This window comes from Vidua chalybeata, chromosome 3 (assembly GCF_026979565.1).
Source record: "Vidua chalybeata isolate OUT-0048 chromosome 3, bVidCha1 merged haplotype, whole genome shotgun sequence".
In the NCBI taxonomy this organism is placed as follows: domain Eukaryota; kingdom Metazoa; phylum Chordata; class Aves; order Passeriformes; family Viduidae; genus Vidua; species Vidua chalybeata.
In genome coordinates, this window is record NC_071532.1 from 95584205 (window position 1) to 95596799 (window position 12595).

The window sequence follows — 12595 nt, forward strand, 5'->3', positions numbered from 1 at the left end:
TGGATGCTCAAAACTTATTATATGTCCTGCATCTGGTCAGGAAGCAGTGGGAACATGGAATTGGGAGGAGGAGGGGTGGTTTTAAAAGGTCTTCATCCTGGATTTAGTTTATGTGTTTTCTGTATTAGTAGTAGTTTAATAAAGTTTTTTTCCTTTGTTATTAAGCTTGGGCCTGCTCTGCTCTGTCCCTGATAACATCTCACAGCATTTATTTAGGGAAGGTGCATTTTCATGGGGGTGCTGGCATTGCGCCAGTGTCAAACCATGACACTTTTGGTTCCCTGACCGGGAAATCGAATTCTGGTCAAGATGAGATGAAGATAAGATGAGAGCTGTGAGATGGGATCAAAAGGAATAAGAGCAAAGCATGTATTAGGTTATGGTGCCAATATAGAGGTGGAGGGTTAGTGTAGGTTATTGTTTTATGTATAAGTGTGTTGAATGTAATTTTGATAATAATTTTAGAAATGTGTGTTCTCAGAGGCGAAGGGTGGAGTGTCGTGGTTTGACATGGAAGTGAATTTTTTCCAGGAAGTTGGGTCAAACCAATCAGTGGTCAGGTTTGGATATTGGCACCTGAAGTGACCACTGAAAGTATGGACACGCCTCTGAGAACACAGGGGGTTAAAAGCAAGAACTCCCAGGAGAACTGTCTCTTTTGGTTCCGGTCGTCAGAGAGTGCAGACTCTCCCCTGCCCAGCCTTAGGCTGGGTGGGGGAGGGGAAGCCACGCGGCCTTGTCCAGGTAGGCCGAGGGGGCTGAGGGTCTGGAACCCAGCCAGCTCCTGTGGACGGAAGGGTGGAGAGAAGCGGAGATGCCTTTGCCCCCCCCCCCCATGTAGGAAAGAGACGGAGAGCCTGGCGGCACCTGGAAATCTGCCGGCAGAGGAGAAGGAGAAGGGGGGGGGGAAATGCCCAGCGTGGGAGGCGGAACATCGGACTGAGATATCGGCCGTCCAGGGAGTCTGAACTTTTAACCCTTTCGAGGGAATGAGGGCTTTTTAAAAGTATTACTCCTCCTTGATTTGTAGTGGAAGAGAGATAGTCCGGGACCTGAGATGTTAGAAGAAGAAATATTTAGGTGGGAGGAGATGAAGAAGTAGCTTTTAGCTGGACTTTTCTTGTTAGCCATGGACTGAACCAAAATCTCCTGCAATAGAGACTGCATTTTAGGGGGATGCAGTGGTGACCCAGGGAGACCTGTTTCAGCTTCGAACAGCACAGGAATGGCGAGAAACGAAGAGAGCTGAAGAGGGAATGGTGATACCCTCTGTCTTCGGGAAGAAGATGAGTCCTGTTTTTGGACCCCACGGCCCCAGGGGAAAATGGGGGGGACTGTAGTCCCAGGATGAGAAACTGAACTGTTGTATCTTTGGGTCCGTGGCAAAGCATCCTTAAAGGAGCCCTACGAGCAGTCTGTCCATGCACGGTGGTGAGAGCACTGTGACATAGAAAGGAGAGTGTCACACTGGCAGATTTTTCTTCCGGGCGGTTGCCATGTGTGACAGGGAAACACAGGGGGGCAGCTGTGTTTCCTGGGGGGCCTGTGGTGCAAGAGAGACTTCTCTCTCCCTTGATAGTTTAAGCATAGATTACCTGAAGGGTGGTAATTTGATCAAGAATCCCGGGTGATGTTTCATGGCTGGGTGTGTTTGGAATTGGGAGGAGGAGGGGTGGTTTTAAAAGGTCTTCATCCTGGATTTAGTTTATGTGTTTTCTGTATTAGTAGTAGTTTAATAAAGTTTTTTTTCCTTTGTTATTAAGCTTGGGCCTGCTCTGCTCTGTCCCTGATAACATCTCACAGCATTTATTTAGGGAAGGTGCATTTTCATGGGGGTGCTGGCATTGCGCCAGTGTCAAACCATGACATATACCCACATCCATAAAGCACCAAACTTGCAAATACACAATGGACAAATTTAACTTCCTCTTAAATAACAGAAAGGGAAATAAACCTCTGTAATGACCTCTGCTGTATTGCAGCTCTCCTTGTCTTGACTTATACAACAGATAAAGAGTAGTTACACAGGCACCATGTAACATAATGAATTCTTACCCTTATGAAACAATAAATTACTCACACACTAAATCAGTTAAGTGAAGACTAAAAAAGAAAAACTTACGTGCAACATCACATTTATATTCCAAAAGATTCAAATTCTAAGTATTATACCTTTGTGCAACAAAGGCTTTAGATGGGGGCAGGTGGGGAAAAACACATTCAAACAGTACACAGGCTGTTACTCCATATGTGTTTGCAAGACTTTAATAAATGTTTTTAATCTATGAAACATCTGGGACTAAAAATCCAATGTATACTTTTTTTTTTAAGATGGAATACTTTTAAAGTGCATAGCATAGTTTCTACAATATAAATCTGCACAAAACTAACAGCATGGGTCTATCCTTTAGGCTTTTGCTAGAAGTATAAAATATGCAGAATCCTACCAGGCCATATTGCCATGGGCTGTGTTGTCAAGGTGACAGAGTAGCTCCAGGGTTTGAGTGTTGCTTGATGAATCATCAGGGGATTCATGACTGCCTGATTCCAATTCCTTCGGCATCCTCCAAACAGCAGCACATGTCATGACTTTAGTGTCTGAAGCTAAGCAACAGAGAATAATGTCAACAGATCATTGTATGGGAGATGTATTTTGTACACACTGCACCAACATTTACACAAATCTATAAGCAATGCACATCTGCTGTTTGAAATATTTAAAAATATTATACCAAGATGAATTCAAAAAATGCAGAATGTGGCTACAGACACAGACCTCAAGTTAGCAGTCAAGTTGCTGCAAAACTCCTAATTAGCATGTATTTGACATGTGTCTCCCTGAACAAAAGCAAAATTAGGTGCTCATGAAAACTCTTTGGGACGCATGTTTTCCAGGTTTCATTCCCCATACTGATGTTAATGAAAATGACGAGTTACATTGCTTGATTCCTTAACAGTAAAGATACAGACATCATTTAAACACTTTTAACAGCTATCTTCAGTTTAATCCAGAGCATTATCTCATATCCTTTACTACCAGTAACTGTTTATTGCAAAATTAGGTTTCCCAAGTAAGTACATGCCTCTAACCCCAGCAAATAAAAACAGCTTCCAAAAGACAAACTGAACTTACATACATATAGCAAAGTATTACAATGTATGAAGAACATGGCAACTGTAGATTTAAGAGAAAATACCATATGGTCTGTGCACATATGGCATTGCCCATCACCCAGTATAGCAATTTGTAGCAGTGCAGAATGGGAGGAGACCAGAGCAGCAGTGCATACATTCACGCTGGTCCAGGGTTCACCAAGGATGAATGGGTCAGTGAGATCCACTCCAGCGGGAACAAAGGAACCAGCCACAGGCAGCAAAAGCAGGGGGAGCAACTGCTGGCTGCAGGATGAGCTAAATGAGAAGTCCAGAGGATAAGCAACAACAAATGATACATCTTCTCTTCTGAGGTCATTTTAGAGGCCTCTATCTCCAAGTACATTTTAGCTGATTTTAGTCAAGAGTGTTTGATTACAGAGCCGTGAGCAAATGTGACCACCTTCATCAGTGGAAAGGAAAGTGGCAGCAGCTGTATGTAATGAGAGTGCTTTCAAGAGGAAGCAAGGACACCAAAAAGGCCTTCTCAGGCTAAAATGGTACTAACAGAGGAAAAAACATGTATTACAAAGGTCACCAATCTGTATATTCTATATGGAAAAAGAGACACCCAAACAACACAGAATAGGACAAAAAGTAACTGATACATAGTAAGTCCTGAATACAAGAATGCAGACATGTTTAAAATGCAGTCATATGAAATTAAAAAACCAAAAAAGGTAATTAGGTCAAACCTGTAGGAAAAAAGGCCATTTCTGCAACAGGAAACAGGGATAGGAGGATTTTATATGAATTCAGAACACACAATCACTGGATATTTGATAGATTGTGCTGAGCATAAATTATATGCATGATGCACATAACTGTTCTACAGTAATCTGGATATACAAGTTGAATACAGTAAAAAGAGACCACACATCTAAAGATGATAGAAGATCCCTTATTTATTAACACTTAATTGAACTTTTGCTAATTGTAGAACATGCAAACTAAATAGCTATTTCTGAATCATTTCAGATAAATTGTTTACTCCAAATCCACATGCTACTGAGGAAGAGAAGAAAGCAACAGTGGATGGCTACCTTTCCTTAGCAAAGGGCAAACCCCACACACAGTGTGCTTTGTACACCATGCAAGTAATAAATAACTTAAAGTATAATATAGCTAAAAAGGGGGAGATTTATCAAACATTTCACTTCAATGTGACAGAACAGTAATGAACAGTTTCTGGTAGATTGTAACTACTAAAAGGTCTGTACCATGCATATAAAGCATTATCATTTTCACTCTTATCAAGATCACAGCAGAGAACCACAAAAGCAAATAATGGAAAACAAACTGCATGTTCCTCAAGCCATCTTTTCTCTCCAGCACAGCACTACAAGTCTTATGAGAACTTCAAAATGTCACAAAGAAACTTAATATTTAGGAAGCAGAGTTAAAAAAAAAAAAAAAAAGTAGCCTGCACAAAACACTTGCCAATGCACTGATAAATCCTATCTTCCCCGAAAATTACCTAATAAATATTACCTTTTTCTTTTTAGTTGAAATTTAACCTACAAGGTTTCAACTAGTAATCAGTGGTGATTCTTAAAATTAGTGGTACAATCTATGACATAATTAAAAATGAAGACTTAACTATCACTTCTGAAATAGTTTTGAGATGTAGGGTTGTATTTTGGGTTTGTTTGGTTTGGAGGTTTTTTGACATTTTTAGGGTGGCTTTTTTGTTTTTGTTTTTTATTAGCTAGCTAACCAATAGAAATCTTTATGCAGCCAGATTTTTAGAAGGATATAGAGACTGATTTTAAGTATTGTTTACTTTTGATAAATTTAAAATTACTTCTACTAGAATATATGTAAGTATAATGAGATTATGAAGGCCATCTTACGTAGTAGCTGTCTGAATACAGAAACCAAAGAGGCCCTTTCCACTCATGTGTGACATGTACACTAATATCCAACATTGATATTTCATTATCTTCGTTCAGTTTCAATTCAGATTTCTCATTTCATTTACAAAAATCTGCTGTTATTCCACTTTCCTTAAAATTCTCTGATAATTGTGAAGCTGCCTGTAGAATTTGCATGATCACCTCTTACATCATATTTTTCTGAAAAGTTACAGCAGACCACATTCTTATGGTTTCAGCTTTTCTTGCTAGTAGATGGCTAGGTGGTCCCAAAATTATTTCACACTGTGGTTGGTAAAATATGGAGCAAATGTATTTACATTTCAATGTCCTGTATCTGTTCAAGAAGCAGTGAGAACATGTCATATACACACACCCATAAAGCACCAAACTTGCAAATATACAATGGATAAACAACTTTCTTCTGAATTATAAATGATAAATTTAACTTTCTTCTTCCTTTCTCCAGAAAGGAAAAGGAAACAAATCCCTGTAATAAACTGCAGTACTGAGCTCTCCTTGTCTTGTCTTAAGCAAGAGAAATGAGTAGTTACACAGGTATCATATAATATGAATTCCCATCCTTAACAAACAATAAATTACTTCCATATAGGGCAAATCAGTTCAGGGAAGACTGAAAATCAAAGACTGAAGTGCAACTTCAAATTTATATTCCATAAAAAGACTGAACTTCTAAGTATTGCTGCTTTGTGCAGTAAAGGTTTTAGATGGAGGAAGGTGGGGAAAAACACATTTTCAAGACATCTTTCCTCTTACCACAGCACCACAATCTTAAAGACAGCCTTGAAATGATATTTTTGCATCTTCAAATTAGAGTATTAGTTCCTTGCACAATCAGATTTCCAGACTGAAAACCCTAAAACAAGTAAACAAGCATCATTTTGAAGACTGAAGGAAGACAAAGCATAAGTGTATATGCTTGTTTGTATATATATTGAGAGAAAATCCCCCCAGAAACTTGAGGTGATCCAGGCTCCTATAACACTTTGGTGGTTTGAAAACTGAAGTACAGGTTGGTGCAGAATTTCATATGCATAATTTTGTGCAGTTCCATGCCTGTTTTACTTCACTGGGACTCGTGGTGAAGGATAAATTAAATTGCACATCAGAAATGGATAACACTTAAAGCCAACAAGCACAAAACTTCAATGCCCAGCACAGACATTATCCTCTGCTTTCAGCTGGGTTTGATCATGCTCAGGGAAAGTGACAGACCACTTTCCAGCTGCTGAATGTCCATCCATCTTGAACAACTGTATGTGCATTGCAAATATTCTAATTTTAAACTTTGGAGAAACTCTGGAATTAGATACATGGCTGAAATCTGTAGAACAAGACTTTATTCAGAGTGCTGCTAACTTCTCCTTGGACAGTTCTGACACTTTGTCAATTCCCAGATGTGTGAAACCAAAATGGAATTTCCACAGCTATCCAGAGAAGCAATTTTAGATATGGCTGGCCTTAAGGAAGACTTAATTTACCTATATATAAGGAACTTTTTAAAGTATACAATTTTCTCTCTTGTAAAAGAGAGGGCAAATCTAAGTGCTGTGTCACTCTTCTGATAGATGAAGTGGAGTTTCTTCTGGGTCACAATTCCTCTTAATCAAATACCCACTAGCTACAAACCTACAGAAGTCCACAAACAGGAACTCTTACTACATAGCTATCAAAGCCCCACAACAAGCTTCCCATGGCCACATGAAAAGCTCACTAACAGTATATAGTATTTGTGGCATTACCCATATAGCCTTATTTCCCAAGTGATCATATGAAAATTTAAAAATCCAGTGTTACTAGGTAATTTCACTACCACCTCTGTAGCACCATTGCTTATCTAGAATGCCTACAGGCAAAGAGAAACTCCAGGTTTTCCCGTATTTTACTATCTTCACATCACATTACTGCACATACACATACAAAATGACAGTGTTTTTATCTACTGGCTCTCATATTATCTCTTTAAAATGCTAAAAGACAAGTATGAAACTAATATTTAAATGACAATGCCAGTTATTCTGTAAAAGAAAAACAAGCTAAACACATAGTGTCTCCACATCATGCTTCTATGCCTTCCTTAAAACTCTTTATATACTTGGAAACCATTTTTGCATCCCTATTTCATAATGAAATAAATGTTTATGCCACATCACCTATGCAGAAGAGAACAGATAAGGTTGTGTTAAAGTTTTATCACTGAGTGTATTAACAAAAATGTTACAGGGTTTTAATAAGCACTATTGAACTTTCATAGAGACCAAGTCAAATGTTTGAAGCAGGATGTCCCACTGTATTCCTCACACATTGTTCACATAAAATGATCCAGAAATGAGACAATTAACTATTGAATCTTTGTCATTATTCTTCCTCATTCAAGAGGGGGAAATACTTGTTCCTCCTCATCCCTTATCTAATTCATCCTACATCTTCAGTATATATTTTACTAGGTATAGGTTAGAATGGAGCTAAATATACTTGTTCAACCACAACAACCCTCTGTTAAGCACCGTTTCTCCCCAAGTCCACCAATATTATCTCCTGGGCAGAGGATGATATCTGCTAAAGTGACAGCACATGGTTTCATCTACTGAGTTCTGTTGAAATGATCCAGGCTTACAAAAAGCAAAACAATTTAAGGAATAAACAAGTAATCCCATACTTTGACAGCACTGAATTAGGAAGCAGCTACACATGAAGCTGGTAGCAATAAGGGTACAATAATCAAATGTAGGAAATAAACTTTGCTAAGTTCAAACTTTGTTGAGTTCAGCCAAAGCCTAAGAGATAATCATGGCTATAGAACATGAGGCCATCTTTGGTGCCTACTTTACAAGTTGAGCAAGTGAGAAAACCCTCTGCATGCAGAGCCTACAGTTTGCAAAGGGTCACAACATGGTCAGTCAATACCAATCTTCCCTGCAGCACTCAAAAGGACTTCTCAATGAGGACTATTTCCATGACAATTTTTAGCTTTATACTACCAGCTGGTTCCAACACAGAAAAAAAAGTAAAAGCTGTAGATTGATGGGACATCCCATTTATCTTCATCCAAACACTGTTCCCCTTGGAGAATTGCTCCAGCTTAAATTAAGAAATAAGCCTGGGGAAAAAAATATCTGCCTGAAATTTAAAAATAACAGGAAGTTACTGACCAGAGTTCAAAAAGAAACGTGTCTGTAAGGTTAACTACAAGTACCTGTTACTCCTTGATAAAGTTCCTTCACACACAACAAATCAATTTGTGGCACTGGTGCTGCTGGAACACAGTAGCCAGTAGACAACCCTTAAAAACTACACAATCATTTCTGTACTAGATGCAAAAAGAAAAATCTGTCAATATAAGAACACTGCTGATTCCAGATGCAATACAGTTGTTCAGGACACTGAATGACTGAAAGTCATTCCTGCTGTTGTAGAAAATTAGAATTTTTTATGAACTGGTAGTTTTTTAAGCTAGAAGGGATGGCCTGCGTACTTCACACCACTCTTGATTTCGCATCAGTAATTCCTACAGTTGAAGACTTCAGAATGAAAGAAATGAGCTTTGTCACACTTCCAGACATTGACAGAAGAACTTAAAATTTTAAGGAAGTAGAATTTGTGATAAAGATTCCTTCAGAAAATGCCACAGACTGCAAAACGACAAAGAATGCAACTGAACATCAGATACCATAAAATCTGTTTATACAGTCTTAATTTATTCTCTTTAATAAATAACAGCTTTAAAAAGGACTTAACATGCAACCTCAGTAAACATACTAAGAAACCAATTGATATCTGGACCACTGATGCAGTAAATCAGAAGAGTTAAACAAAAAATACACAGTCTAAATTGTCCCCAAGCAAACAAAAAAAATCCCCAACAAAACAAAAGGCAAAAAACCCCACCTGAAACTACTTTAGAGACACTTTCATCAAATGTTACTTAAATAAATATGAAATACAAAAAATCCAAAGAATATATGGAATACAAAAACCAAACCCTCAGTGGAAGTGTGGAAACTAATCAATATTCTGCAGTTTCAGCAAATGAGGATTAAATACATTCAGAAACACACCAGCTCTGCTTGCCTTCCTCTTTCAGGTGTGGACAGATGCACATTTAGAACTTGCTAAAAGTCAGTATTATCGTTCACCCACGTTCACTCACTGGAGCTGCTTCTGCAAAAGGGAAGCTACTATCTTTTGAAATAAATACAGATATTAGAAAAAAAGGAGAAACTTATTTTAAGACGAGTAATTAATTATCTTTATTATTTCACAACAAAGTTTAAAACAGTATTTTAAGAAGTTAGCACCCTTCTTAAGCAAAGTTATTACTGGATATTACTGTAATATAAAAGAAGTACAAGAAAAGAGCTCAACAGACATGAACGCTACCACCTGCCCCTCCCATCCCTCCACTCTTACCCAACATATTCAAGTGGATCTTAATCCTAATTATACAGGTCCATATAGGACAACATTACAGTTCACTGTTGTCCAATCATCCACCTTTCATGCTTCTGGCATCACTTGCTGAATAAACCCCACCCTACTGTTGCAGTCCTGACCTGTCAGAAGCTTCCAGCAGACCAGATATAGATCCTCCATAGCCATATCATTTTACATACTGCTTTAATCTTTGTGTTTTATTATTCTTTATGGTCTTAATGAAACACATGACATGTCACCCTTGATTGCTCTTCCTTCTCCCAAAATTCAAGTCGATTATTGCTAGACTCCCAGTCTCTTTCTGAATAATTCCAAAACACATTTTATACGTACACCAGTAATTAAGGATTTTGAAGTTAATTCTTGATCATCAATAGCTATACACACCTGACTGCACTATCTACAGGAACAACGTTTTCATATTACTTTTTGCTGTCACTCTACTTCATTCCCCTGTGTTTAACCTTGAAACCTGAATGACAATGCTTCCTACATCACTGCCTGCAGACATTCACACTGAAGCTGGAGGAGCTGAAGTATCAGTGCTTGACAGGGTTTGCTCTTTGATCAGCTCAGGTGGTGCAAAGCCAGCTGTCTGCAGTTATTCTGTTGCCCAGGGAACAACAACTGAAGTGTGTACTTCCTAAATCTGCACAGGAGGCCCTTCTGCAGCATTGCCACAGCAGCTCGTGCTGTGCAAGGCTGAAGTGGTGAAGCTGCTATAGCTACAGCCCAGCTGGTGCCCATTAGTGCTCTCAGTATGACAGGAACAAGCAGCTAGTGTTCAGAACCCTCCTCCCTTCCACTGACAAACAGTTAGCACTCTTCCTTACCAATCAATGTGAACATTCTTCTTCGAGTTTAATAGAATTAAGAAATAAAAACAATATATCTCAGGTATGCATATTTTGTTTTAATAAAGAATATGCCTTTCATCCTTTTTCATCAATTAATAAAAAAATAAACTGTATTCTGTTTATTCAACATCACGTCCTTCACAGGCAAAAAAAGAGGGGGAAAACAGGGGTAAGTAACTCCATCTTTTGTCCTAAAAGCCTATGCAGTCCTTGATTTTACGATTTTTCTGAAATACTGAAGGTGAGATATATGTAGGAATAAAGAGCTACAAGCAATTTCATTTTTCTTTCCATTACTTAAATGCACTTTTTAGCTAACAAAAACCAGACACTGATTTTCAAAAAAACCCACTGAACAAAACAAAAACAAAAAAAAGCAAACCCACGAAACATGGAAACACAGCAGCAGCAGCTCACTCTTTATCCTAATAATAATATATGTTTGCATTGTATATACAGATGTCCAAGGAGGTTTTAAAAACCTCACCTGCTGCACACTAATGCAGCTGGAATGATCAAAGAGTGTGCAAAGGCGTGGGGTATGACATGGAGAGACAGGTAAACCCATCATTTTCTATGGAAGAACAGGAGACAGTGTGCAGAAAGCAGGCAGTCAAATTGGAAAAGGCATAATTCGCACTTTTTTATAGTCTGATGCTTCTTATGCTATCCCAAGGTGATTTGAGACAATGTTTCAGCACAGATCTTTTTTGATTATATACTCTGCAGATATACATCTGTTTGAGGGAGGTCAAAATTTACTGATTGCACTTCTGGAACTCTGCCATACGGGGACAGCCCAAGCAAAGAACTGCAACCATTGCTATACTGGTAAGCTGAACTCTGCTCCTCAGGCAGAATTTGGCTGCAATAATGTAAAAGCTGCAACAACAGTCAGAACCACACAAACAAAAAGGTACTGTCTGGCCATATAAAAATAATTTGTGAGATTTAACTCTGTGCTGAGGAAAGCTGCACAGTATACCAATAAAACTTAATGAGGGATATTTACATGTTGGCTTCTATCACCACAAAGGCAAGCGGAGCTGAACAGCATTGTCCACATTGCTACTTTTACACACACAACAGTTGTCTCATGGAGGCACCATGGCAGCTGTCAGTGAAATAAGGTGAAATGAAACCAATGCACTTAAATTCCCACTTGATATTTCATAAAGAATTTAAAACTGCACTCCTTAACAAGTTGATGGAAACTGCAGACCACTTATCCCCCTGTTGAATCAGGCACCTTAACAGACAGTTACATATTCAAGAGTATATCTATATAACCTCAAGCATTCCCATTCTACTCCATAGGAGTTCCAAAGTCAAATATAACTTTTGTAATAAAGTCTGCCTCAAGCAGGACAAATACCACGGTTTAAGCAGTTTACATGGCTGCCTCAAGCTTGACAAATCAAGCTTGACGTAACCACCAGCTCAAGTGGAAAAGGTAGGTTCACTAACCCCTTACAACAGCCTTCCATGGTCTCCACTTAGTACTTCCCCTCAATAGAAATCCAGATGTGTGGCCACAACCAGCAGACACAAAATTTCTTCCAGCAATAACTTGGGATTCAAAGCTTAGATGTCGGAATCGTGATATGCTTGTATCTTTACATTAACTAGACAATTTGGGTAGCTAGCTTCCAGATGTGCTCACACATCAAGCAAAAGAAATTAATGGAAGAAAATAATTATAAACAACTACTAGGCTAGATACACTATTTTGAGATACACTCAGTTTTCTGTTCATTAAGTCAGTTAAAAGTGCTACAATAAGAAAGGTATTTTTACTAATATAAGAAAAATAAGTTGTGGTTGGGATTTTTCTTAGTTCAAGGTATCAACTACTAGCACATCCAAAAGTCTACAGAAAAAGACTAAATATTGCCCTACATTAGTCAGTAGTTTTTTCAACTAGGGGCATTCAAACAATACATCATGTTAGTTGGCTGCTAATAACTATGCAGTTCTCATTTGTTTACACCTCAGAAACACTCACAAGAGAGAAACCCCATGGCATTTTTTTATTGAACTCAAGTGCAGAAAGATATGTAGCTCCTTCCAAAAAGGCTTATAATCTAAGAAAAGTAATTATGAAAACATAACCAAATAGAAACAAACCCAGAAATACTTTGGCAGTCAAATCTTGAGCTCAGGGATAGGAAATTCCTTTGCTAGTACTGACCAAGTACACCGTATATTAATGTCAAATACAGAGTCTTATTGGTGTGTACAATCTCACTGGGATTA

General features: G+C 38.4%; 1 protein-coding gene across 2 annotated transcripts in view; it reads right to left on the reverse strand.

Annotated features, from left to right (window-relative positions):
* EIPR1 (EARP complex and GARP complex interacting protein 1) overlaps window positions 1-12595 on the reverse strand; it is a 75371-nt gene that overhangs the window by 37394 nt on the left and 25382 nt on the right. For both annotated transcript variants that reach the window (XM_053937606.1, XM_053937605.1), the window contains exon 4: window positions 2448-2604. In XM_053937606.1, coding sequence (XP_053793581.1) covers window positions 2448-2604 — 157 coding nt within the window. The remainder of the gene's footprint in view (window positions 1-2447; window positions 2605-12595) is intronic.